This window comes from Scyliorhinus torazame, chromosome 5, assembly GCF_047496885.1.
Source record: "Scyliorhinus torazame isolate Kashiwa2021f chromosome 5, sScyTor2.1, whole genome shotgun sequence".
Taxonomy (NCBI): Eukaryota; Metazoa; Chordata; class Chondrichthyes; order Carcharhiniformes; family Scyliorhinidae; genus Scyliorhinus; species Scyliorhinus torazame.
The window spans coordinates 262217783-262245612 of NC_092711.1; the positions used below are offsets into that span (position 1 = coordinate 262217783).

The 27830-nt window shown below is 43.9% G+C and overlaps 1 protein-coding gene across 4 annotated transcripts in view; it reads left to right on the plus strand.

The window, feature by feature from the left end:
• taf1 (TAF1 RNA polymerase II, TATA box binding protein (TBP)-associated factor) overlaps window positions 1-27830 on the plus strand; it is a 222772-nt gene that overhangs the window by 79245 nt on the left and 115697 nt on the right. For all 4 annotated transcript variants that reach the window (XM_072505461.1, XM_072505464.1, XM_072505462.1 and 1 more), the window contains 10 exons: window positions 3361-3534; window positions 5146-5319; window positions 5554-5658; window positions 8659-8859; window positions 8950-9091; window positions 9369-9499; window positions 13623-13703; window positions 18591-18740; window positions 23611-23730; window positions 23956-24131. In XM_072505461.1, coding sequence (XP_072361562.1) covers window positions 3361-3534; window positions 5146-5319; window positions 5554-5658; window positions 8659-8859; window positions 8950-9091; window positions 9369-9499; window positions 13623-13703; window positions 18591-18740; window positions 23611-23730; window positions 23956-24131 — 1454 coding nt within the window. The remainder of the gene's footprint in view (window positions 1-3360; window positions 3535-5145; window positions 5320-5553; window positions 5659-8658; window positions 8860-8949; window positions 9092-9368; window positions 9500-13622; window positions 13704-18590; window positions 18741-23610; window positions 23731-23955; window positions 24132-27830) is intronic.

Below are 27830 nucleotides of genomic sequence, written 5' to 3' on the forward strand. Positions count from 1 at the left end.
ACCTCCTATCCACCCTTAAAATCTCCCCCACCAATCTCTCCCTCTCTCCTCTCCTTCTCTTTGTGGGCCCTGGTGGAGATTAGCTCTCCTCTAATCTCCACCTTCAGCGCCTCCCAGACCACCCCTACCTGCACCTCCCCATTATCGTTAGCCTCTAGATAGGTTTCAATGCACCCCCGGATCCGCCCGCTCACCTCCTCATCCGCCATCAAGCCCACATCCAGGTGCCACAGCGGGCGCTGGTCCCTCTCCCCTAGCTCCAGCTCCACCCAATGAAGGGCATGGTCTGAGATGGCTATGGCCGAATACTCCGTTCCCTCCACCCTCAGAATTAGTGCCCTGCTCATAACGAAGAAGTCTATCTGGGAGTAGGCTTTATGGACGTGGGGAAAAAAAAGAAAATTCCCTGGCCCCCGGCCTGACAAGCCACCATGGGTCCACTCCTCCCATCTGGTCCATAAACCCCCTCAGCACCTTGGCCGCCGCCGGCCTGTTACCCGTCCTGGACCTGGAGCGGTCCAATGCTGGATCCAGTACCGTGTTGAAGTGTCGTGTGTCCCCCCCCCCCCTGCAGCTTACCACTCACCATCACATACCTACCTCCATTGTCTGCCACGATGTTCAGCGCCTCAAACGACACCCGCTTGCCCACCAAAATCGCCACCCCTCGATTCTTTGCATCCAACCCCGAGTGGAAAACCTGCCCTACCCACCCCTTTCTCAGCCTAACCTGATCTGCCACCCTCAAATGCGTTTCCTGGAGCATAGCCACATCTGCCTTCAGTCCCTTCAGGTGCGTGAACACACGGGCCCTCTTGACCGGCCCATTCAGGCCTCTCACATTCCAAGTTATCAGCTGGATCAGGGGGCTCCCCCCCCGGGCCCGGCCGATTAGCCATCCCCTTTTCTAGGCCAGCTACGTGCCCGCGCCTCCCGCACTCTCCATTCCCCGCAGCGGCAGACCCCCGACCCGACTCTCCGAGCTTCAGCTCACCTTTGGCCAATGGAGCAGCAACCCAGTTCCCCCCTCACCCCCCCCCCGCAGCTAGGTGTCCCCCTAGCTGCGTTGCTTCCCCCCCCCCCCCCCATAGGAGGGGGGGGGGGCTGACTCCTGCTGACCCTGGCCACTCCCGCCACTCCATCGACCCCCCCAGTGTGGTAATCTTCCTCCCCCTCCCCCTCCTGTCCATCAGCGGGCGCTTCTCTCCAACACCGCCCACCCCCCCCCGGCCCTGCCCCCTTCCTTCCCAAGCGCGGGAAAAAGCCCGCTCTTTCCATCAGGTCGGCCCCGCCCTCTCTGGCGCAGCTCCCTTTTGCGGCCTAATCCCAGCTCCCTACCTCAGGCCTCCCATCTCCCCTCCCCCCAACGGGGCCCCGTCCTTCCAACCACCGACGCCCACACTCTCACAAAACCCCCACTTCGAACCATTTCACCCTACCCCACCCAGCACCCAAGGAAACAATACAGAACAGAATAGAATATCCCCAACATCCCCCAAAGCACAGTAACCACAGTAGCCCCCCACAACCTCCCCTCACAACCGACGCTCAGTCCATGTCCAACTTTTCAGCCTGAATAAAGGTCCACGCCTCCTCCGGCGTCTCAAAGTAATGGTGCCGGTCCTTAAACGTGACCCACAGTTGACCGGCTGCAGCATCCCGAATTCCACCCCCTTCCGATGCAGAACCGCCTTAGCCCGATTATACCCGGCCCTCTTCTTGGCCACCTCCGCGCTCCAGTCCTGGTATATACGGACCTCTGGATTCTCCCACCTGCTGCTCCACTCCTTTTTTGCCCATCTTAGGACACACTCCCTGTCCACCAAGCGGTGGAACCGCACCAATGCCGCCCGCGGCGGCTCGTTAGACTTGGGCCTCCTTGCCAGGACTCGGTGGGCCCCATCCAGCTCCAGGGGCCTCGGGAAGGCACCCGCGCCCATCACCGTGTTCAGCATTGTGACCACATATGCTCCAGCATCCGACCCCTCTACTCCCTCTGCGAGGCCCAGAATCCGCAGATTCTTCCTCCTCGACCGATTCTCGATGTCCTTGAACTTCTCCTGCCATTTCTTATGCAGCGCCTCATGCGCCTCCACCTTCACCGCCAGGCCCAATATCTCGTCCTCATTCTCCGAGACATTCTGCCGCACCTCCCGGATCGCTGCCCCTTGGGCCTTCTGGGTCTCGACCAGCTGGTCGATCGAAGCCTTCATCGGCTCCAGCAGCTCTGCTTTCAATTCCGTGAAGCAGCGCTGAAGAAACTCCTGCTGCTCTTGCGCCCACGCTGTCTGGTCTCCACCTGCTGCCATCTTGGCTTTCCTCCCTCTCACTTTTTGCTGCACCAGAATTACTTTTTTCACCGCTCCACTTCTGGTCCAATCCATACAGTGCCGGGGAAATTGTACTGTCACCTTCCCACGCTGGGAACCGTCGAACAAATGCTGCTGGGGCCCCTCAAAAGAGCCCAAAAGTCCGTTTCTGGCGGGAGCTGCCGAACGTGCGACTTAGCTCAGCATAGCCGCAACCGGAAGTCCCGATATTTCTTTATCTGGTCCAGTTAAATCTGGTGATGGATGGTTAAACCAGTTGTGCACTGGATTCATTACAGTCTGCTCATTTTGGATTTGAGGGGACAAACATGGAGGTCAAGGTGGGAGGAAAATCTTGCTTTAGACATGGCACTTAGTTGGAGATAAAAATGTGGTTACATGGATCAATGCTTTCAAAAGTTCTGTAACCAATGATGTGCCGAAGTTTAAGCAATTGGGACATTGAAAAGGGGCAGATTTAAGTAAATTAGGCAAATTTTTCCAGGCTGCATGCAGAAGGTGATGGAAGTGAGCAGGGTAATTTGAGTAATAAGAGCTATAAGGAGGTGGCCAAAAATGGCCGTGTGTGTGTGTTCAAGACTCAGGGAGTGGAAATGCCATATGAAACGGCAAGGTTGAGGATGTGGCTGTGAATAAGGGTGGGAGAGTTTGCATGGTCAGAGATTTTTAGGGAACAATAAGGTCAGGAGAGGTTAAGGACACCGAGATGAAGATTGAAATACCAAGGATGAGAAGTTGCTTCGCATAGAAGTTGACGGAGGCCATCCTCATTTCATCCTTAATTTCCAAAAGTAATCTTGTGATAATGCAAGTAAAGGAGGAAGCAGTGGCTTGAATGGTAAGTACCTAAGGACTGGAATATGTCTAGTATGGTGTTAACCTTTCAGAAAGAATAAATGGGCATTAATGATTGATTTCTTTCAAACCTGTTTTATTTATAAGTCAAGCTCTTATTACTTCAGCACGGTGTGTAATATCAGATTGTGTTTATTTCTAGTAACTTGGGTCTGAATTCTGGTTTCTGTTGCAGCACTCTATTCCTGCCGTGGAACTTCGGCAGCCATTTTTTCCAACTCATATGGGCCCAATGAAACTCAGACAATCCCACCGGCCAACACTGAAGAAATATTCTTTTGGAGCCTTGTCACAACCAGGACCTCATTCTGTGTACCCACTGCTAAAACATATCAAGAAAAAAGCCAAGGTAAATATCTCTTTTAGTCATGAATCTCATGTTTTGTTCCTTTAAATCAGGGGCATTCTCAATCATCCCCCATGTTAAAACAATTGCATGGACTCCCCTGTGATATAACAGAAGTATTTTTTCTGTGTAAAACATAGTTGGACAATTTAACAGTTGACCTCTTCCTGTGCTTATGATTCTATGGAAGGTGATCCAACACTTCTGTACAGTCTGAGTACAGATAGTGTTATCCTTCAAACCATTCTCTTAGGAAAAAGACTCTGTCAGTACTTCATGTAACAATATCATGAATCAATTTATGAAGAGCAGGTACATGATTTTGGCACAAACACCTATGCATCTCCATAAAATAGTAATCTCTGATTCAGAAACAGAATATTAGCATTATGTAGTGATAGTTCAGTAACATTGCTCATGCCAGGTACCAAGATCTCCGGCAACATTAGCTCTGACAGCTAACTTTATTTTTCATTCGAGTTTATTTCTAAATAATATAAAATTTATGCAAAGATTTGATAAACTCTAGCATGTTAAGTTCAGAATGTATACATTGAGGAGGATCTGCCACATAGGCATTTAGCCATATTCATCATTTATAGGTTTCACATTCTTATTTATGTTGCATATCTGTCAGAAAAAGAGGTTTATTGATATGTTTTGTAAGATTCTGAATAGTTGCATGGGCTGGTTGCATATGGTCAGTACGTTGCCTCTTGCGAACAACTGAAGGGACATGCTGTTTGATATGATCTGACATGTACAGCCTACATACCTGGCATCACACTGCACTGAAATTCAAATGAACATAAAAAATAGGTGCAGAGGTCGACCATTTGGTCCCTCGAGCCTGATCTGTTATTCAATGAGAAGTCTCACTTTTGCAACCTTCTCTTGCCTGATACCCTTGTCAACTCCAATTCGAGATTTTGTGCATTCCCCATCTCCTCCGTCATTATTTTGTCCGGAACTCTATTCATAAATCTATCCGTCTTGCTGCATCTTTCTCCAGTTTTAAATGCCCATAAAGTCACTTCCCCGAACACTCTTCCCAATGACTGATTTTTATTCTTCTTGATTTTTATTCCCCATCTTTGTGAAGCATGTTGAGATACTTTGTTATGTTAAAGGTTTCATATAAATGGAAATCTTGTTAATAAATAATAGAGGAAAGCACTTGTAATATTTTACAACTGCTGATAGCACCAAAACCCGTGAGCAAAATACGGGAAAATTAGACTGATCAAAAGGATTATGTCAAATTAAATGAATAAGATAAGGATGAAGTTTGATGTTGATAAATGAAGCTAATGTCGAAACATTCACTGTATTACCTCACCTGCCTATTTCATAATGAGTAAATTTGGGTTTTCTCAAAATGGTAGTGGATAGAATTTTATTGCAAGATGTGTTGATGAAACATAGATCAAGTGAAAGAGAAAATTGGTCTGAGTTTTTGATGGAAGGTGAATTAGTCATCAGCAATGGATGGTGAAAAGAGCTTGTCACACCAATTCATTGGTATAATTGTTTTGAATTGTTCTTCATTGTACATATTACTGTGTTCCCGTGCACTGCAGAGTTGATTTGGGTGATGTATGTTTTTGCTCTTAGATGCGTGAACAAGAGCGTCAAGCCTCTGGTGGTGGAGAAATGTTCTTCATGCGAACTCCTCAGGATCTGACAGGTAAAGATGGTGACCTCATTCTTGCTGAGTACAGTGAAGAATATCCACCACTTATGATGCAAGTTGGCATGGCAACCAAAATCAAAAACTATTACAAGCGGGTGAGTTGAAATTTGGTAAATAAATATTTTTATAGAAAATAATTTTAAAACTGCAAACAAGTATTGACCACACCAACCCTATAATTGACAAATATCCGTGGTCCACCCTATTGTACAAACAAACTGATATTTGACAAAATGTGACATTTACATTTATTTTCAAATGTTTGTGTGTTTGAAATCTTGTGCCTACTGCATGTGCTACATTGTTAAATTGTAACTATTCCATTATAGAAACCAGGCAAGGATCCAGGTGCACCGGACTGTAAATATGGTGAGACAGTTTATTGTCACACATCTCCATTCCTTGGATCCTTACACCCAGGCCAATTATTGCAGGTAGGAACTGGTTTAGGGTGGGACACTAAGTGTTGAGCACCAAAAACATTTCCTGTGCTTTTTTTTTGCTTTTCATTGATTGTCACTTTTGTTCAAGTTTATAGGTTTGCCACCTTTGCTTTGTACAGCTTACTGCTGACGGCCTTTTCCATTAATTTATTTTTACAGTGTGTACTTGCTAATCTTGAAATCCACGTATATCATGCTGAGCAATTAAGTTAAGGGTTTTAGGATAAAAGGTCTGTGCTACAGTTGGACGTAGTAGGAAGTAGTTGGCTTACTCCTCTTGGTTGATATATCTGCACAAATCCAACACAAGTTGGTCAAATGCGTGGTTTCTCTAAATTAATTAATTTTTTTAGGGCTTCAGTAAAACTTTTGTAAACCAGGAAGAGCAATTAATAGATGAAACCTGCATTAGAAAAAATGGTTAATGATGAGACAGGCATGGAGTTTCAAATGATACAGCAGATGTTGATATGTACAGTAAAATGATCACTTGAAGGGAAACGTTTCAGGTTTATTTTGCATGCTGTCTTTATTTTTGAATATTAACATTTCCATTTTACTTTATTTTAATTGTATTATCTTTATTGTGCCTATGTTTTCCACATCTGTTCATCCTCTATAGACAAATGAATAGGATGCCAGAAGTGGGCAGTGATGAAAAATTATTCCTCCACACCTTGCTTTCTGTGGCCACATGAATAATCAGATGTCCCCAGGCTTTTAGGTTTACATGAGGCCTATTTCTCGAAGACATCCCTGCTCTATTTTGAGTAATGCACTGGGACCATTAACATCTGAACAAGATGCCAGAATCTAGATTTAGTATCTCATCAGAAAGAAGACACAGTGACAATTCAGAGTTCTCTTAGTTCTGCAGTCAAGTGTCAACCTAGATTAAGGACTTGAGCTTCTGAGGGCTTGAAGGCACAATGTTTTGACTTTGACTTAGAAGCAAGACTGTACTTTGAGTTAAGGCTGATAATAGAAGACTGACGTTTAAGTGAAGAATGGTCAAAGGACTGAGAATTTATCTTGTAGATGAAAGAGCATCTACTGAATCAGACTCTGTTGCTTTCCTGATTAACCACCCTCCACTAAAGCCTTGGACTGAAATTGGCTTCCTCCTGGTCCATATTCTATTGACAAGGAACTTGCAGAATGCCATTATTAAAAAGGGAAGTAAAGAAATACCAGGAACTTCCAGGCCAGTCAGCCTAACAACAGTGGTAAGGAAGTTAGTCGAAAAAATTATGGGGGACAGAATGTTTCTTGGATAGACACTGATTAATCGAGGATAGTCAGCATGGATTTGTTAAGAGGAGGTTGTGTTTGACAGATTTAATAGAATTTTTGAAGCGGTAACCAGGAGTATTGATGAAGGTAATGTAGGAGGCATGATGAAGAAATGTGCAGATGACACAAAAGTTGGTATGGAGGTCAATAGTGAGGAGGATGGTCGTAGGCTGAAGGAGGATATCAATGGACTGGCCAGATTGAAGAACAGTGGCAAATGGAATTCATCCCGGAAAAGTGTTAGCTTTTGAGGAGGGCTAACAAGGCAATGGATTACACCATGAATGGTAGGTCTGGGAAGTACTGACGATCAGAGTGATCTTGGTGTACTATCCTTGGTGTGCAGGGCAGGTAGATAAGGTGGTTAAGAAGGCATATGGGATACTTGCTTTTATTAGTCGAAGAAGCATAGAACAGAAGGGCAGGGTGATTATGCTGGAACTTTATAAAACGTTGATGAGGCCATAACTGGAATACTGTGTGCAGTTCTGGTCATCACATTATAGGAAGGATGTGATTGCACTGGAGAGGGTGCAGAGGATTCTAGTTGGGCCTGAGCTATGAGGAAAGATTGAATAGGCTAGGGCTGTTTTCCTTGGAAAAGCAACGGTTGAGAGGGAACCTGATAGAGGTATACAAGATTGAGAGGCATAGATAGAGTGGATAGGAAGACGCTTTACCATTAGTAGAGGGGCCAACAACTGGGGTGCATAGATTTAAGGTAATAGCTAAAAGGCTAAGAGGAGAAACCATTTCACCCAGGCGATGGTGGGAGTTACTCAGAACATTTAAGAAGTATTTAGATATTCACTTGCGCTGCCGTAACCTCCAAGGCTGGCAGGTCAAGTGCTGGAAAATGGGATTGGTGTGGACAAATCTTTGTTGACTGGCATGGACACAATCAGCCAAATGGCCTCCTTCTGTGCTGTAAACATCTTTGAATCTATTAATCCAGTGGAGGAGTGGTAATTTATTCAGGATAATATAATTGGGTTTAATAAACTACCTGAGGAATGATTGTTGGACGAGAGAAACAGCAGAGGAGCACTTTAATGCCTTGAAAAACAGGGGAACTGTAAAGAACAGGCTGAGGGCTCGTGGACCAGCCCAGCAACATAAGAGCCAATGGAGTTTAATCAAGAAATTAGTAGTTTTCAACCTTAAAATTAATTTCCAGCAAAAGAGGATTATCTTTTGATGGAAGGCAGGGATCGCGGCATAGTCCAGTTGCAGAACAAAAGCTCTCCAACAGCGAAGTCTCATGTTTTTCTAACAGAATTCCTGCAGTAGAGGAATCCAGAAGTCCAAATGAAAACAGAGTCTTTACAATGAAAGCAGAATTCAGATGAACAACTGAGCAGGGTGTGGGTAGGCAATGTGGTTTGCAGTCAAATTTCAATCCATCATTATTGCAAGTTATTTTGCAGCAAAAGGATTTTAAAATCTGCAACTTGGCATCGCTAATACTTGACATACCTCAGTCCTTATCTTAACCTTGGTGATATGCTGCACTTTGGGCCTTTAGATTTTTGGGTTACAAAAGTCTCACTTTTTAAAATCAAATGTCATTCAATCTCAGAACCTCACTCTGCCTTGACCAATAAACATCAGATAAAACCAGCTAAGCAAAAATCTCTGGAGCATTAATTGAGAAAAGAATTGAAGAGCTTTAATTATAGGATTCTTTTTCATTAATAGGCATTTGAAAACAATCTCTTTCGCTGTCCGATATACCTGCACAAGATGCCAGAAACGGATTTTCTGGTTATCAGAACTCGCCAGGGATACCATATTAGAGAATTGGTTGATATTTTTGTTGTAGGCCAACAATGCCCACTCTATGAAGTGCCTGGTCCAAACTCAAAGCGTGCAAACACACATGTACGAGACTTCCTTCAGGTACGTGTGTTGCATCGAGCTGAATTAATTGTAAATTTGCAACCTTTATCGGGTTTGATGTGTATATAATAGTTACTTATTTTTCTGAAGGTGTTTATTTATCGCCTTTTCTGGAAAAGTAAGGATCGCCCACGTCGAATCCGCATGGAGGACATAAAGAAGGCATTTCCTTCCCACTCTGAGAGCAGCATCAGGAAACGATTAAAACTGTGCGCAGATTTCAAACGAACAGGTATAAGGTCTTGAATGTACACACATTGGCTGGACAGTGATGAGTAAGTGTATGCACTTGTGTCATTGCAGTACTGTTGTCCTATTACAGTAATGCAAGGCTGGCTGTTGTGATTCTGCAGAAATGGAAAACACCATTGGCATGTTAGTTTTATAATGTTACTGCAGTGACATGTAACTTCTGTGACATAAAATTCTGCTGTTGCATTATCACAAAAACATAAAATATCCAAATTCCTTGCACACGCTATTTATATTTATTTCACCTGTTTCTAAAGGAATGGATTCAAACTGGTGGGTGCTGAAACCAGACTTCCGATTACCCACAGAGGAAGAGATTCGAGCAATGGTTTCTCCAGAGCAGTGCTGTGCATATTACAGTATGTTAGCAGCAGAGCAACGTTTAAAGGTGAAGTGGAACATTGTATTCTTGATGAAGTCCCACTGAATGTATCTTTAAAATTACAGCATGAACCAGATTACACTGGGAATTCTAATAATATTGGGAAAACAGTGAGCAATGTTTTGTGCACAGTTTGCACAGTAAGCTTAAAAAATAGCATTCCAATGCGGATTGAACAGTGCTTTGTTTATTACTTACACTGACTTGTATCAAGAGTCCATTTGTATAGTGATTAATGTTTACACTGGTCCTTGTATACTTCCAGTTACTGTTTTGAATCCAGATATATTTCAAAAGCATTAATTATGATTTAAGGAGCAGCTGCTATGAGGATTGCATTTTAGGAAGATATTTGGTTTCGCTATTGGGATTGGTGATATGGGTGGTTTTGTGGATTGATGGAAAACTAGTCCTTCAGTTTGATATTGTGATTAGTGTCTAAATCTAACTATTTTACTTGAACTGCACTAGTGCTAAGCATCGCAGTCTCGGGGACTTCAGACGAGCTGGCTATGCCAGTCCTGTACTGCACTTGAGTGTTTGATTGTGGTTATGTCAGGACAGAAATCTGTGAATCAGCCATGGTGTTGTCAATGCATTGCTTAAATTAGAGAGGCAGTTTAGTTCATTTGGCCAAAATCTATTGTAATTTTGTTTTCTCGTCTTAGAGCCAGAATTTATATTTGTCCATCTCCCAAGACAGTGTAACAAGAAAACTCTTTTCATTCAAAGGTTTTTTGTTTATATTCTCATTCAGTGGATGTGGGCATTGCTGGCAAGGTCAGCATTTGTTTCATATCCCTAATTACGCTTGAACAGGTGGTGGTGAACCGCTGCCATGAACCCTTGCAGTCCATTTGATGTAGGTATACCTAAAGTGCTGGTTGGAAGGGAGATCCAGGATTTTAATCTAGTGATAGTGAAGGCACTGTGATTATAGTTCCAGGTCAGGGTGGTGTGTGGCTTGGGAGGGGAACTTGCAGGTGATGATGTTACCGTGCATCTGTTGCCCTTGTCCTTCTAGGTGGAGAGATTGGGTTAGAAGGTGCAGTCAAAGGAGCTTTAGTGAATTGTTGAAGTGTAATTTGCATATGGTGAACACTGCTGCCATTGTTTGTTGGTGGATGGAATGTTGATCAAGCAGACTGCTTTGTCCTGAATGCTTTCAAGCTCCTTGAGTGTTTTAGGAGCTGCACACTTCCAGGCAAGTGGAGGGTATTCCTTCATACTCCTGAGTGTTGGTGATAGACAGGCTCTTTGGAGTCAGGAAATCTGTTCCCTGCCTCAATGTGCAAGCTCAGACCTACATTTGTAGTCACAGTACTTAAATGACTTGTCGAGTTCAGTTTCTGTTCAATGGTGAACCACCATGATGTTGATAGTGGGGGAATAAGTGATGGTAATACCATGAAATGTCAAGGAGAGATGATTAAATTCTCTCCAGTTAGCTATGCTTATTGCCTGGCACTACCTATGTAACAGATTCACTGCTTACAACTGGTCGAAGTTGACATTGTTCAGACTCTATGGTTTGTGCAGCCTACGATTTATATAAAGATGGTTGTTTACAATTTATTTCCATTAAAAAAAGTTGAAAAGAGGTCCAAGAACTCTGCCTTCCACGTACTAGTCCCAATGATGGTTCTGCATCATTTTCTATGATTCAAATAGACTGAAGGTTCTGCTAACTTAATATGTGCATAATGCAACGAGTAATGTTGGTACACCTAATTGACTCTAATTTCAGAGTGAGGTGAGAATTATTTTGAGAAATGTTGATGTTATTTACATAAATTAATTTCAGTTAGCTGGAATTTAAACTCTGAGCTGTATACACAGAAACATACCTAGAAAATAGAAGCAGGAGGAGGCCATTCGGCCCTTCAAGCCTACTCTGCCATTTATTATGATCATGGTTCATCATTAAGTTCAATACCCTGATTTGATTTGATTTATTGTCACGTACCGAAGTACAGTGAAAAGTATTTTTCTGCGGCCAAGGGAATGTACAGAGTCCGTACATAGTAGACAAAAAAGAATAATCGACAGAATACATTGACAAACAGTGATTGGTTACAGGTCGGAAGAAGGGGCCAAACAAAGCAAATACATGAGCAAGTGCACTACGGGGTGTCGTGAATAGTGTTCTTACAGGGAACAGATCAGTCCGAGGGAGCGTCGTTGAAGAGTCTAGTAGCTGTGGGGAAGAAGCTGTTCCCATGTCTGGATGTGCGGGTCTTCAGACTTCTGTACCTTCTGCATGATGGAAGGGTCTGGAAGAAGGCAAAGCCTGGGTGGGAGGGGACTCTGATAATGCTGCCTGCCTTCCTGAAGAAGCGGGAGGTATATACAGAATCAATGTGAGGGTGGCAAGCTTGTGTGATGTGTTGGGCTGAGTTCACCACACTCTGCAGTTTTTTACGATCTTGGGCTGAGCAATTGCCATACCAAGCTGTGATGTAGCCGGATAGGATGTTCTCTATGGCACATCTGTAGAAGTTTGTGAGAGTCGATGCAGACATGCCGAATTTCTTTAGCTTCCGTAGGAAGTAGAGACGTTGTTGGGCTTTCTTGACTGTTGCATCAATGTGAGTGGACCAGGACAGACTGTTGGTGATGGTGACCCCCCCAGGAACTTAAAACTATCGACCATCTCCACTTTAGAGCCTTGGTGCAGACAGGGGCGTGTGTCGTGCTATGCTTCCTGAAGTCGATGATCAGTTCCTTGGTCTTTACGACATTTAGAGAGAGGTTGTTTTCGGTACACCATGCAGCCAAGTGATCTATCTCCCTTCTGTAGTCTGATTCGTCGTTGATCCCACCTTATCCCCTGTATCTGTTGATCTCTTTTGCCCCAAGAGCTATATGTAATTCCTTCTCGAAACCACAACGTTTTGACCTCGACTACTTTTTGTGGTAGTAAATTCCACAGATTCACCACTCTGGGTGAAGAATTTTATCCTCACCTCAGTCCTATCAAACTATGACCCCTAATTCTGGACTCTCCACCATCGGGAACATTCTTTCTGAATATACCCTGTTAGAATTTTAGAAATTTCTATGAGATCCCCTCTTACTCTTCTAAACTCCAATGAATATATTCCTAATCGATTTAGTCTCCTCATATTACAGTCCAGCCAACCCAGGAATCAGCTTGGTAAACCTTTGCTGCACTCCCTCGACAGCAAAACATCCTTCCTCAGATAAGGACACCAAAGCTGCACACATTACGCCAGGTGTGGCCTGCTCACCAGTGTTCTATACAATTGCAGTAAAACATCCCTAATCCTATACTCAATTCCTCTCGCTATGAAGGCCAACATATCATTTGCCTTCTTTACTGCTTGCTGTACTGCGCGCTTAATTTCAACGAATGATGCACGAGGACACCAAGGGCTCGCTGAGTACTCACCTCTCTCAATTTACACGCATTCAAATAATAATCTGCATTCCTATTTTTACTACCAAAGAGGGTAACCTCACATTTATCCAGATTATACTGCACATGCCCACTCACTCAGCCTGTCCAAATTCCGCTTAAGCATCTCTGCATCCTCCTCACAGCTCACCCTCCCACCCAACTTTGTATTATCTGCAATTGTGAAGTTAGTACATTTGTTTCCCTCGTCCAAATCATTAATATATAATGCGAACAGTTGGGGTCCTAGCACAGATCCCTGCGGTACCCTTCTAGTCACTGCCTGCCAATCGGAAAAAGACCCATTTATTCCAACTTCTTGCTTTCTGTCTGCTAACCAACTTTCTATCTAAAGACACTACCCGCAATCCCTTGCGCTTTAACTTTACATAGTAATCTGCTATGTGAGACCTTGTCAAAAGCCTTCTGTGAATCTAAATAAACCACATCCACCTGTTCTCTCTGATCAATTCTATTGGTTACATCTTCAAAGAATTCCAGTAGATTTGTCAAGCATGATTTCCCTTTTATAAATCAGTCAGATCACCCAGGTAAAGCACTTTGTTCTAATGAAAGGATCTTAGGTAGGTGCTGTTACTTTAGCATAAAGTTTTGTTTAAAAGTAATCATTAGGTTGTATCCACAAAGCTTATTGTCAATCAGAGTTGATTCTTTAAATAATGCAAATTAACTTATTTTCACTACTTTCAGGATGCTGGGTACGGTGAAAAATCATTCTTTGCACCTGAGGAGGAGAATGAAGAAGAATTTCAGATGAAGATTGATGATGAGGTAACATTTCTCTTTACTCCTTTGTAAAAAAAACCCAGCTCTTATTCCAATCATGTCAGTGTACATGAGAACAAAAGAATCAGGAGCAGGAATAGGCCATAGGGCCCCTTGAGCCTGCCATTTAGTAAGATCTTGTTTGGTATGATCTTGGCTTCAACTCCACTTTTCTGCCTGTTCCCTATAACCCTTGACTCCCATGATAGTCCAAGAATCTGTCTCTCGCAGCCTTTAATATATCTGATGACTCCGTATCCACGGCTCTTTGGGCTAAATCATTCGAAAAATTCAACACTCTTAAAGAAGAAATTGCTCCTCATCTCCATCTTAAATGGACATCCCCTTATTCTGAAAAAATGTCTGTTGAAACACTGGATTAATTTCTCTCGAGCATTAAGCACTATTTTACACGATTAGACCCTTGATTCAGTTTCTGTTGTGTTTTCACTTCACTAGATTTATGTTCATGTTACGTATAACATATTTTCAAAAATCAAAGATACTCTTTTATCACCTGCCACACCCAAGTCCAGCAATATGAGATAACAGTAAATTTATTTTTAATAGCCAAAGACCCTGGGGTAATTCAAAGAATACCTAATCCTGTTAACAAACACAAGAATAATGTGTCAACCTACCTATCAATTCATCTTGTCCTACTGTTCACGTGGATAACTATTTGCATGTCCATTGTTACAATCCCACTTGGTATGATAACTGGACGGGAAGTTTCCAGAATGGAACCCTGGCTCAAAGATTGTAACTTTTTGTTTTTTAAAGTAAAAAGTTGAGGAACAGTCACAGGACTGCTGATTAGTTGTTCTGGGGCTGTGAGAAGCTGGAGAGTTTTTTGGGAGGCGGTGTTTGGAACATTATCCAGGAGTGCGGGCTGAAGTCCGGTTGGACCCTAGGGTGGCAATCTTTGTGATTTGGAAGAGCCGGGGCTGCTGGAGTGGAAGGTGGCCGATGATGTGGCCTTCTCTGATTGCTCGGCGAAGGATCCTTTTGAATTGGAGGTCTGATATGCCGTCGGGGGTGGCAGTGTGGCTGGGGGACTTGTATGACTTTCTCCAGCTGGAGAAGATTAAGTTCGCTCTGAGGGTGTCAGAAGAGGGCTTCGAAATGCGGTGGAAGCTGTTCATGACTTTATTTGTGGAGCTGTTTGTCGCGGGGGCAGGGGGGGTTTAAAAGGGGAAAAACTGTACAAACTGTTAACTATGATTTGATGGACTGTGTATATTTGGAATAAAATATCTTTTTTTTAGAAGAATGCTGATTAGTTTTAATAACAGGAAGAAATATTTAGTAAACATGAAAACATTAGATTATGATCCAATATACCTACTCCTCCCTTAGCTTGCCAAATACATACAAATTTAAAGATTAACATGGATTACAAAGTAAGTCTTAAGCAACAATGGTCTCATTAACAGAAAAAGTCCCTTTTAAGTACACAATAATAATAATCTTTATTAGTGTCACCAGTAGGCTTACATTACCACTGCAATGAAGTTACTGTGCGGCACTAAAACAGCTAAATTCAATGTCCTAAAATTGCTTTCACACTTATTGCTAATCTTCATTTGCCACACTATGGCACCTGTTTGGGTACACAGAGGGAGAATTCAGAATGGCCAAATCACCTAACAGCATGTATTTTGGGACTTGTGGGGGGAAATCAGTGCATCCGGAGGAAACCCACACAGACACTCAAGATGGCTGTGACAAATATACTCACTCTGCACTGAACCCAAGTTAGTGTCTGTGGTTTTCTCTTTGAATCCCCACAGATAATTGTCACATGAGCTTCCAAACTCCACTTTCAGAAACACACTTTTAAATTCTTCTCTCATAATAATGCTCTCGCATAGCTGTTTGCAATCCGAAATCCAGTCCAGGTTTTACAAATGACACTTTCAAACAAAGCTTCCACTCTATTTCTAGCAGTGAATCCAGTCCAGGTTTTTATACCATCCCTTTTAGAATTTCTTTGTCTAACAGCTTCTACACAAACTCTGAGTCCAGCCACTTATTTCCAGTTAATAATTAATCTTTATTATTGTCACAAGTACGCTTACATTAACACTGCAATAAAGTTACTATAAAAAGCTCCTAGTTGCCACATTCTGGCACCTGTTCGGGTACACAGAGGAAGAATTCAGAACGTCCAATTCACCTAACAAGCACGTCTTTCGGGACTTGTGGGAGGAAACCGGAGCACCTGGATGAAGTCCACGCAAACACGGGGAGAACACGCAGACTCCGCACAAACAGTGACCCAAACTCATTCCACAGACTGGAGTAAAATCTCACAGAGCAGACCTGCAAATCACTTGAGTCTTTCTAGTGTCTTGGCATTCCTCTTAAATCTGTCTGTCTTTACTGAATAGATCTCTGTTCTAGTATCTTTAACTTCAGACTTCTTGGGAACTTCTCTTTATTCCTCTAGTTTCCTTAACGGGTTGCTCATTAATACATGACATGGTTTTTCTTTCAGCAAAGCTGAGAGAGATGTTCCCTATCTAGCTTTCCAAACCATCTACTTCTAGCAGAGCTGTGAGAGCTACCTTTTCACTCTCTACATATCTCCAACTGCTCTGGCTTCCAGTTAAAATTAAGAACAAAGGAAGGTGGCCTCCTGTTGCTAAGCAATGCCCCTGCTACTACTATTTATTCTCCATTCCGCAGCCCTCTCTAAACATAGTAGAAACCCAGTTGGAACTTAACCATACCCTACACATGCAAACACCTTTGTCTGACATGAATATAACTATAGGTTTTATCCTTCCAGGCACAGAAACATTAAATTAAACACAATTTTTAAAATTTTTATTAATGTTTTTGTTCTCCATTTTCATATTTTCCTTCAAAATTTACACCCCACCATTAGACAGTAAATGGTAACAAATACAAAATCAATCCCCTTAACAATAACAACGATCCCATCCTCCCACCACCCCAAACAATGGCCCACCTATATGCATCCAATAAAACAAACCCTCCCATGGTGGAAACAAAAATCAAAGGAGAAAAAGGAAAAGGAGTCCGGGATCGCCCATGGTCACCATTAACCTATAGAGTCCACTCCCCTCCCTCACTCCCGTTCACTGGCCGGCTTAAACCGGCCAGCGTGGAGGCCCCCGCCCGGGTCCCTTTCCCCCCTTGCCTGGCCCTAGGAAAGCCCAGAAATAGGGCAGCACGGTGGCACAGTGGCTAGCATTGCTGCCTACGGCGCTGAGGACCCGGGTTAGAATCCCGGCACTGGGTCACTGTCCGTGTGGAGTTTGCGCATTCTCCCTGTCTGCGTGGGTTTCACCCCCACAACCCAAAGATGTGCAAGTTAGGTGGATTGGACATGCTAAATTGCTCCTTAATTGGGAAAAATAATTGGGTACTCTAAATTTAAAAAAAAAAGGAAAGCCCAGAAATCCCCTTTTTAACACACAAACCCCGCATATTCACCTACACCCCAAAGAACCCTCATTTCGAGTGAAAGTCCCATCACTTCCCTTGTCCAAATATATACAACATTGGCTCCTTTAGCCCATAACCCCCACGCAGTGAAACAAAAAAGAAGAAAATACAGTCATGAGGTTACATCGGCACAGGGCCATTTCTCAATTTCTCAGTTCTGCCACAGCCCTTCTGCCTTCGCAAACTCCCCCGCTGCTTCTGCCGTTCCAAAATAAAAGCTTGTAAGTCACCCTCAGCTTCGCTGGGTATACAATGCCACACTGCACCTCGCTAATGTACAGTGCCCTCTTCACCCGGTTGAAGGCAGCCTGCCTCCTCGCCAGCTCCACCGTAAAGTCCTGGTATACACGTATACCAGCTCCAGCCCACTGCACCCATCCGCTTCTGCTTGGCCCAGCACAGGACCTTCTCCTTCACACTGTACCTATGGAAACACAGAGTCACTACCCTTGGCGGCTCACTCGCCTTTGGTACAGGCCTCCACGACCGATGAGCCCGATCCAGTTCATATCGGGTGGGATCCTCCCCCTCCCCCAATAGTTTCGCCAGCATCGCGGCAAAATACTCAGTCGACCTCGGTCCTTCAACTCCTTCGGGCAGCCCCACAATCCTCAAATTCTGTCGCCTGAATCTGTTTTCCAGGCCTTCCATTTTTCCTCGCAGACCCTTGTTAATCTCCATCACCTTCCGCATCTCCTTCCCCATTGAGGTAAATTGATCACCGTGCTGCAATAATGTCTCCTCCACTTCCTTCAGTGCCTCCCCTTGCTGCCGCACCTCCGCCACTGCGCTCACCACCGCCGTCGTCACTGGGGAAATCGCCTCCTCCACCAGCACACTCAAAACCTCCCTCATCTCCTTCCTCATTGTCTCCATGTATTTTGGAAACTGCCTTTCGAACTCCGCAGCCATCACCGTAGTTATTTCTTCAGCCGTAAGCAATGCGGCCTCCCCTGGTGCTCCAGCCTCCATTTTCCTTGGTGACCCCGCGGTGACCTTTCCACTACCTGGGACCGGGCTTAAAGCCCCGAAAATGCCGTTTCCGAACGGGCGAATTGTGCGGATGCCTCCCACCTGCCGTCACCGGAAGTCCCCCTTAAATTAAACACACTTAATACTATACCTAATTTCTAATGTTTACCAATACAAATGTAAATTCCTTAAAACTACCTTTGTTTTCTTAACACTATAATGAAGATTAGCCATAAGTGTGAAAGCAATTTTAGGAAATTGAATTTAGCTGTTTTAGTGCTGCAGGTTTAATCTGGTCGTCACTGAATTGTTGGTAAAACTGGATTATACATGGATGGTTGTTCATGTTAGAAGGATGTGTGACTGTCAACCACGGGACGGTTCTCACTCAACACTTGACCAATTCCATATTCTAACTACTCTGCTTTTATCTTTCCTTTTTAGGTCAGAACAGCACCCTGGAATACCACACGAGCGTTCATAGCTGCAATGAAGGGTAAATGTCTCCTAGAAGTCACTGGAGTTGCTGATCCTACTGGCTGTGGTGAAGGGTTTTCCTATGTCAAGGTTCCCAACAAGCCACAGCAGCAAAAGGTAACCCATTAGAGTCTGAATTGTTGCCTTGTATTTTTGCTGTCTGTTCACAACATTGGAAACTGTCAACTATTACCGATTTAACCCGAGTCTTCATACTGATAACCAGCATAAGTAATTTCTCTGAATAAATAATGCTTGTCTCCTCACTCACAAACTTCACTTGGGTACCAAAATAAATCATCGGTTAAGACACACAGCTCAGACTTTGGGTGAGTCCAGAATACTGTTTGTAGTTGTGCTCTGAGGGATTCCTCAGGGTGGCGACCTAGGCCCAATCACGATCAGCCACTTCATTAGTGACTCTCCCTCTGTGATATGGTCAGACGTGTGATGCCGGCTGATGATTACGCAATGTCAAAATGTTCAGCAACATTCATGACTTCACAGATACGGAAGCAGTCCGTGTCCCTATGCAGCAAGACCTGGACAACATTCAGGCTTGGGCTGATAAGTGGCAATTAGCATTCACGCAAATGAACATACAAATTAGAAGCAGATGTAGGTAATCCGACCTCTAGAACCGGCTCTGCCATTTAATTAGATCATGACTGATCTGATTGTGGCCACAACTCCACATTCACACCTATCTAGATAACCTTTGACTCCCTTGTTAGTCAAGAATCTATCTCTCTCTGCCTTGAAAATATTCAATGACCCTGTCTACACTGCTCTCTCGTTAAGGAAGTTCCAAAGACCCACGATCCTCTCAGGGAAAAATAAAACTCACCTCTGTATTAAATGGGAGACTCTTTATTTTTAAACTTTGTCCCCTAGTTCTAGTCTCTTCCATCAGGAGAAACATCCTTTCAGCATCTATCCTGTTAAGTCCCCTCAGGATCTGATATGTTTCAACAAGATCACCTCTCATTCTTCTAAACTCTAATTAATACAGGCCCAACTTGTCCAACCCTTCCTCAAAACATAATCCCCCTGTGACAGGTATCAGTCGAGTCAACTTTCTCTGAACTGCTTCTAACACATTAATATCCTTTTTTAAATAAGGAGACCAGAATTGTACACAGCCTCCAGATGTAGTCTCATCAACGGCCTATACTTCAGCAAAGCATCCCTAGTTTTATATTCCATTCCTTCTGCAATAAGTGACAACATTCCATTTGCCACCTTAATCACTTGCTGGCCCTGCATACTAATTTTAAGAGGGAGTTACCAGGATACCCAGATCACTTTGTACCTCAGAGTTCTGTCATACATCTCTATTTAAATACTAAGCTGCATTTCTATTCTTCCTGTCAAAGTGGATAATTTCACATTTTCTCACATGATAATCCACATGATACTCCACCTGCCAATTTTTTACTAACTCACTTAACCTATCTATATCCCTTTGCAAATCAATTACATCCTCTTCACAATTTGCTTCCTTACCTATATTTGTATCATCAGCAAATTTAGCAATCGTGCATTTGGCCCCTTCATACAAATCATTTATAAAAATTGTAAAAGTTGAGGTCCCATCACTGATCCCTGTGGTATCCTACTAATCGCATATTGCCTACTGGAAAATTGCCATTTATGTCTACTTGCTGTTTCCTATTAGCTAACCAATCCTTTGTTCACACTAACATGTTACCCCTACACAATGAGTTCTTATTTTACGTAGTAAGCTTTGATGTGGCACCTTGTCAAGCGCCTTCTGGAAATAAGTACAGCACATAGAAAGGTTCCCATTTATCCACTTTGCTTGTCACTTCCTCAAAGAACACCAGTAAATTATTCAAACATGATTTTCCTTTCATAAATTGCTGAAAAAGACCATAGAATACATCCAGTGCAGAAGGATGCCATTCGGCCTATCGAGTCTGCATTGATCCTCTGAAAGGGCCCACACCCCTGCCCTAACCTTCTAACCCCACTTAACCTGCACATCTTTTGGACTCGAAGGGTCAATTTTTTTAATAGCATGACTAAACCACTTAACTGGCACATTTTGGACTGTGGATGGAAACCAGAGAAACCCACGCAGACATAGTCGCCCAAGGCCGGAATTGAACCGGTCCCTGGATCTGTGAGGCAGCAGTGCTAACCATTGTGCCACCGTGCTGCCCGACTTTATATTGACTCTGCTTGACTTGATGTAATTGAGTGCCCTGCTATAACTTCCTTAATAATAGATTCCAAAATTTTGCCTGACAGACTTTAATAATAATCTTTATTGTCACAAGTAGGCTTACATTGCAATGAAGTTACTGTGAAAAGCCCCAAATCGCCACATTCCGGCGCCTGTTCGGGTACACAGAGGGAGAATTCAGAATGTCCAATTCACCTAACAGCACGTCTTTCGGGACTTGTGGGAGGAAACCGGAGCACCCGGAGGAAACCCATGCAGACACGGGGAGAACGTGTAGACTGTGCACAAATAGCAACCCAGCAGGGAATCGAAACTGGGACCCTGGCACTGTGAAGCCACAGTGCTAAGCATTGTGCTAGCATGCTGCCCGCTAACTGGCATGTAGTTTCCTGCTTTCTCGCTCCCTTCTATTGTGCTACACAGTTGCCAAACAATAAACGTCACCAACAAGACAGAATCTAACCAATTCCCTTTGACATTCAATGGCATTACTATCACCAAATCCTCCCGCCATCAATATCTTGGGCTTAACTATTGACCAGGAACTGAAATGGACCAGCCATACGTTTCTATAAGAGCAGACCAAAAGCTAGAAATTCTGCACAGGGTAACTCATCTCCGAACTCCCCAAAGCCTGTCTCCACGGCAAAGCCAAGAGTATGATGGAATATTCTCCACTTATCTGGATGAGTGCAGCTCAACAACATCTCCATCATTCAATCCCACCACCACTGATGCATAGTGGCGGCAGTGTGTACCATCTACAACATGCACAACATTACCAAGGCTTCTTCCGCAGCACATTCCAAACCTCTGATCTTCACCACCTAGAAGGACAAGGGCAGCAGATGCATGGGAATACCATGACCTGCAAGTTGCCTTCCAAGGTGCACACTATTCTGACTTGGAACTATATCACCTACTTCTTCACTGTCACTGGTTCAAAATCCTGGAATTCCCTTCCTAACCATATTGTGGGTTTACCTACACCACATGGACTGCAGTGTTTAAAGAGGGCGGCTCAGCACCGCCTTCTCAAGGGCACTTAGGGATGGTCAGTAAATGCTGGCCTATCCATTGTTACCCACATCCCACAAATGTTTTAATTTAAAATAAAAAGAGTTGGCAATATTCTGTGCCAGCATTTTGGCTACATGAATTGAGCTGAGCTTGTAGTTGAAAGTGGGAACCATCTACATTGTCTGTACCCACGAATGCACATGAAGCAATTGATCTGTGATCCAGAGGTCAACTCGTAATAGTTTCAAATGAAGCATGGTTAGTGATTTACTATTCTTGGTACCGTCGCAGCAATAAAAGCTTGCATGATATTCCCAAAGACATGGTAGCACAGTGATTAGCACTGTTGCTTCACAGCGCCAGGGTCCCAGGTTCGATTCCCGGCTTGGGTCTCTGTCTGAATGGAGTCTGCATGTTCTCCTGGTGTCTGTGTGGGTTTCCTCCGGGTGCTCCGGTTACATCGTACAAGTCCCGAAAGACGAATTGGACATTCTGAATTCTCCCTTGGTGTATCCGAACAGGCGCCTGAGTGTGGCGACTAGGGGATTTTCACAGTAACTTGTGAGCCTACTTGTGACAATAAAGATTAATATTATTATTAAAGAGGTAATTCTACTGGTGCTGAAGATCTAAAATAAAACAATGTGCTGGGAGAAGCTCAGCAGGTCTGACAATATTTGCGGAGAGAACAAAATTAATTTTTTGGGTCTAATATGACTCTTTAGGAACTAAAGAAGAAGGGTCGTATTGGACTCAAAACTTCACTCTGTGCAGGTGCCTTACCTGCTGGCCGGAATTTTCTGGCTGTTCTCACCAGAGGGACCTTCCGGACCCACTTATGGCGAACCCCCGCCATGGATTTCTCGGTGGTTAGAGCCACACAAATAATAAAACACAAACTGAGTAATAGCAATCTACTGCCGCAAAGCTGAGGAAAATACCGCCCACTGTGTTTTTCCAGCACTTTGCTTTTGTTCCAAAAACAGTCATCTTGTGAATGGGATTATATAGGATTTACTCCGCATTCGCACTTGATGGAATGGACTACTAAACTCCAGAGAATTTGAGAAATAATGCATCCGTCTTGAGTTAACATCTGCTTGGCATGTAAGCTGTCTTGGATAAAGACCACCAGAGAAGGTCTCAGCACATAGGTATTTTTAAAAAATTTAGAGTACCCAATTCATTTTTTCCAATTAAGGGGTAATTTAGCGTTTTCAATCCACCTACCTTGCACATCTTTGGGTTGTGGGGGCGAAACCCACGCAAACACGGGGAGAATGTGCAAACTCCACACGGACAGTGACCCAGATCCGGGATCGAACCTGGGACCTCGGCCCCGTGAGACTGCAGTGCTACCACTGCGCCACCGTGCTGCCCTCCCAGCACATTGTTACTATAGCATATTATATGAGCAAACAAGCACAATGCTTGGCAGATTTGGCTTTCATCTTAGAAACTGTGCTGAATATTGCTGTGCACATTGGAGTAGTGACAAGGTCTAATTATTTGATCCCACAAAATCTACTTTTTCTATTTTAATTGCTGATGGACCTGCTGGTGTTTTTTTTCCCATTTTTATGTTTGAGACTGTTCCACAAGTGCTGCAGATTTCATAAAATTTTGCTTGGAATTTCATAAATCCTACTGTGAAGATGAATGTTGACCCTTTCCATCCATCTCTGTCCTTGAAAATTGATATATGTTGTCTCAGTAAATGAAAAAATCTAGTGAACCAATTTTCAATTAAATTTGTAGGATGACAACCAGCCTCAACCTGTGAAGAAGACTGTAACAGGAACAGATGCTGACCTGCGGCGCCTATCTCTGAAAAATGCCAAACAACTCCTTCGGAAGTTTGGAGTACCAGAGGAAGAGGTAAGTTATTGAACTGTCCAATTTTACCAGCAATAAATCTTTTTTCTTGTCTGTTCTAGAGCAAAATGTGGGGTTAACTTTGATTTTCAGAATCCTTCTGGATTTTGATTTGTTTGTTGAGTTCTATTTGATTCACATATAAATCATTGCAGCTGTACACGTTTATGAAAGAAAATTTCACAAAGTTGGCATATTCAGTTGATTTTTCAATTCATTTTATAACAGATTAAGAAACTTTCTCGATGGGAAGTGATTGATGTTGTGCGAACAATGTCGACAGAGCAGGCCAGATCTGGAGATACTCCCATGAGCAAATTTGCCCGTGGTTCACGTTTTTCAGTTGCTGAACATCAGGAGAGATATAAGGAAGAGTGTCAGCGAATCTTTGACCTTCAGAACAAGTAAGGCTGTTACTGTTAATAACTTCACTATGAACTCCCATCAAAAGGTGGGAAAATATCAGTATTGTAGGCTACCAAAGTTGCTCTCTTAAACATATAAACAAGGAGTAGGCCATTCAGCCTCTCAAGCCTGCTCTGGTATTTATTAAAATCATGGCTGAACTCCTAGGAACCTCAAATCTGCATCCTGCCCACCCCCCGATAACTTATCCATGCTTACCTAGAGCCTGTCCACCTCTGCTTTAAAAATATTCAAAGACTCTGCTTCCAGCAACTTTTCAGGAAGAGAATGCCAAAGCCCCATGACCCTCTGAGAGAAGAAAACTTCACCTCTGTTTTAAACGGGCGGTACCTTATTTTTGAACAGTGAACCCTAGTTTTAGATTCTCTCCCCAAATCAACTTCTCCACATCTACCCTGTCAAGACCCCTCAGGATCTTGTATGTTTGAATTCCATACTTGTAGAAATTTATCTCCCTCTTAAAGCCATATGAGTGGTATGCTCATATACCACACTGATAATAGTAATATATAATTGAATTATAACTAAATTAATAAAATATATTTTAACAACATTGTTCATTGATTCAATCAGTATCCGTGTTTGGTGATGTTGGTGTTAAGTGCTGGCTAGTTATAGTTCTGGTCAGTATCCCATCCCTATTGACATTTTAACATTGACCATGTGAAGTTGAAGTCCCGTCTTCATATTGAGGCTTTCCCTCTATTTTATTGTATGAATCTAACATCATGCAAAATGGTAGAGTTAGAACACTTCTAGCAACTTAAAACTAGGCATCCAAGAAGTGCTGTGGGTTATCAGTAGTATTACTAAAAATAACCTCATGGTTCAGCATATCTCTCACTTTACCATTACCATCAAGTCAGGGGATCAACTGTTTCCATGAGAAGTGCAGAAGAAGATGCCAGGAACAGCACCCGATTTATCCAGAAATAAAGTGGCAACATGGTGAAGCTATTGCACATAAGCCAAAAAGTGGAATCAACATGAAGTTGAGCCAAGTGATCCCACAGCCAGTGGATCAGATCAAAGCTTTGCATCCTTGCCTCACCCAATCATGAATGGTGGTGAACAATTAAACACGGAGGCTATATGAATATCTCCATCCACATTAATGATGATTCCAAAAGACAAGGCAGAAATATTTGCAAATGTCTTCAGTCAGAAGTGCCAAGTCTATGATCCATCTCAGACTGCTCCTGAGGTCTGCACCATCATAGATGACAATCTTCAGCTAATTCAGTTCACTTCACCAGATGAGCATCTGAGTGCAATGAATTCAGCAAAGGCTATGAACCCTAGCATCATCCTGTCTGTGGCGCTGAAGATATGTGCTCACAATTACCCGTGCTTCTAGCCAAGCTACTTCAGTGCAGCACATAACACTGGGATTTACCTGAAAGGGTGGAAAATATCCCAGGTGTGCCCTTTTCACAAAAAGCAGGGCAAATCCAATCCACCCAATTACTGTCTCTTCAGTCTATGCTCGACCATAAATCACCAATAATCTGCTTACTGATGCTCAGTTGGGTTCCACCAGATCCCCGGGCTGGGGTATGGATGGCTGGACCTGAACTGGTCGAGTGAAGCGGCTAGGATCGAAGCAGGAACAGTGAGGACAGCAGAACGGGCAGCGAAGCATGGCGGACGGTAGGGACCAGAGAGCGAGGCTCACTGGCCAAGGGAGCAGCAGATGGAGTTTTTTAAGAACTGCTTCGCCAAATTGAAAAGAGACACGCTGGACCCGATGAGAGCGGTGATGGACCGAATGGTCGAGACACAGCCGGTCCAGGAGAAGGCAATCAAGGAGGTTGAGTCGAAGCTTTCCAGCCAGGAAGACCCGATAACGGTGCTGGAGCACGAGGTGGAGGAATTGAACGCCCGCCAAAAGAGGATGCAGGAGCAGCTTGAGGAGCTGGGAAACAGAGCCAGAAGACAGAACCTAAGGATCGTTGGCCTTCCCGAAGGCAGTGAGGGATCGGACGCGGGAGCATACGCGTCGAGTATGCTGGAGGCGTTGATGGGGCCGGGGGCCTTCCCTTGACCCCTGCAGCTGGATGGGGCGCACAGAGCCCCTGCAAGGAAGCCCAAGGCGGGCGACCGACCGAGGGCCCTGGTGGTTCGCTTCCACAGGCTTTCAGCCAAGGAACGTTAGCTGCGATGGGCCAAGAAGGAGCGGAGCAGCAGGTGGGAGAATGTGAGGTGCGCATATACCAGGACCTGGGAGCGGAGCTGGCCAAGAGGCGTGCGGGGTTCATCGAGGTAAAGGCGGCCCTCTTTAAAAAGGAGGTGAGGTTTGGAATGCTGTATCCTGCAAAGCTTTGGGTAACGTTCGAAGAGCATCACTACTACTTTGAGTCGCCAGATCAGGTTTGGACTTTTATTAAAGAGAAGAAACTGGACCTGAACTAAAGGACTTTTGGCTTCCAGAGATGTAATGTGGCGGCGGTTTGTTAATTTAATCTGTACTGGACTGCTCCATTCAAGAAGTTACTTAGTCTTGGCAGAGAATATGGACTGGAGGGACGGTTGGAGGGCGCATTGTTTCGGGAGTTTGCATTTGGGTGGTGGGGGGGGACTGGCTCTGGGCTGGTTAAGGGCTATGTAAATGTCCTTTAGAGAGCAGGTGTTTACTCACTAAGGAATGCAATCAGGTTAGTAGGTCTTTTCTGTGTGGGGGGGGAGGGCCTGAGTGGTCGGGTGGTAGTCAGACATGCGCCAAGGGTAGGGGTCAGCGAGGCTAGCTTAGGTCAGGGGGCACTAAGAGGAGCGTAAGAGCTAGGGCCAAGCAGATGGGTGAGCTGGGAGTTCAGGCTTTTGGGGCTGGGGAAGCCTGGGGGTGCCTCAAGAGCTATATCCAATTATTTCTTGAAACCACATAACATTCTGGCCTCAACTACTTTGTGGTTGTGAATTCCACGGATTCTGCACTCTGGGTGAAGACATTTCTCCTCGCCTCAGTCCTAAAATGTTTGCCCTTTATCAAATTATGACCCCTAGTTCTGGACTCCCCATCATCAGGACCATTCTTTCTGAATCTACCCTGTCCAATTCTGTTAAATTTTATACGTTTCTATGAGATCCCCGCTCACTCTTCTAAACTCTAATGAATATAATCCTAACCAACTTGGTCTCTCCTCATATGACAGTCCTACCATCCCAGGAATCAGCCTGGTAAATCTTCTCTGCACTCGCTCCATAGCAAGGACATCTTTCCTCAGATAAGGACACCAAAACTGTACACAATACTCCAGGTGTGGTCTCCTCACCAATGCCCTACACAATTTCAGGAAAACATCCCTATTCATATAATTAAATCCTCTCACTATGAAGGCCAACATACCATTTGCCGCCTTTACTGCCTGTTGTACCTGTGTGCTTACTTTCAGCGACTGATGCCCGAGGACATCATGGTCTCGCTGAGTATCCACCTCTCATTCAAATAATAATCTGCCTTCCTATTTTTGCTACCGAAAAGGATAACCTCACATTTATCCACATTATACTGCATCTACCATGCATGTGCCCACTCACTCAACGATAATACATTTAGTTCCAACGCCCAAATCAATAATATATAATGTGAACAGTTGTGGTCCTGGCACAGATCCCTGTGGTACCCCACTCGTCACTGCTTGCCAATCGGAAAAAGACCCATTTATTCAAAGTCTTTGCTT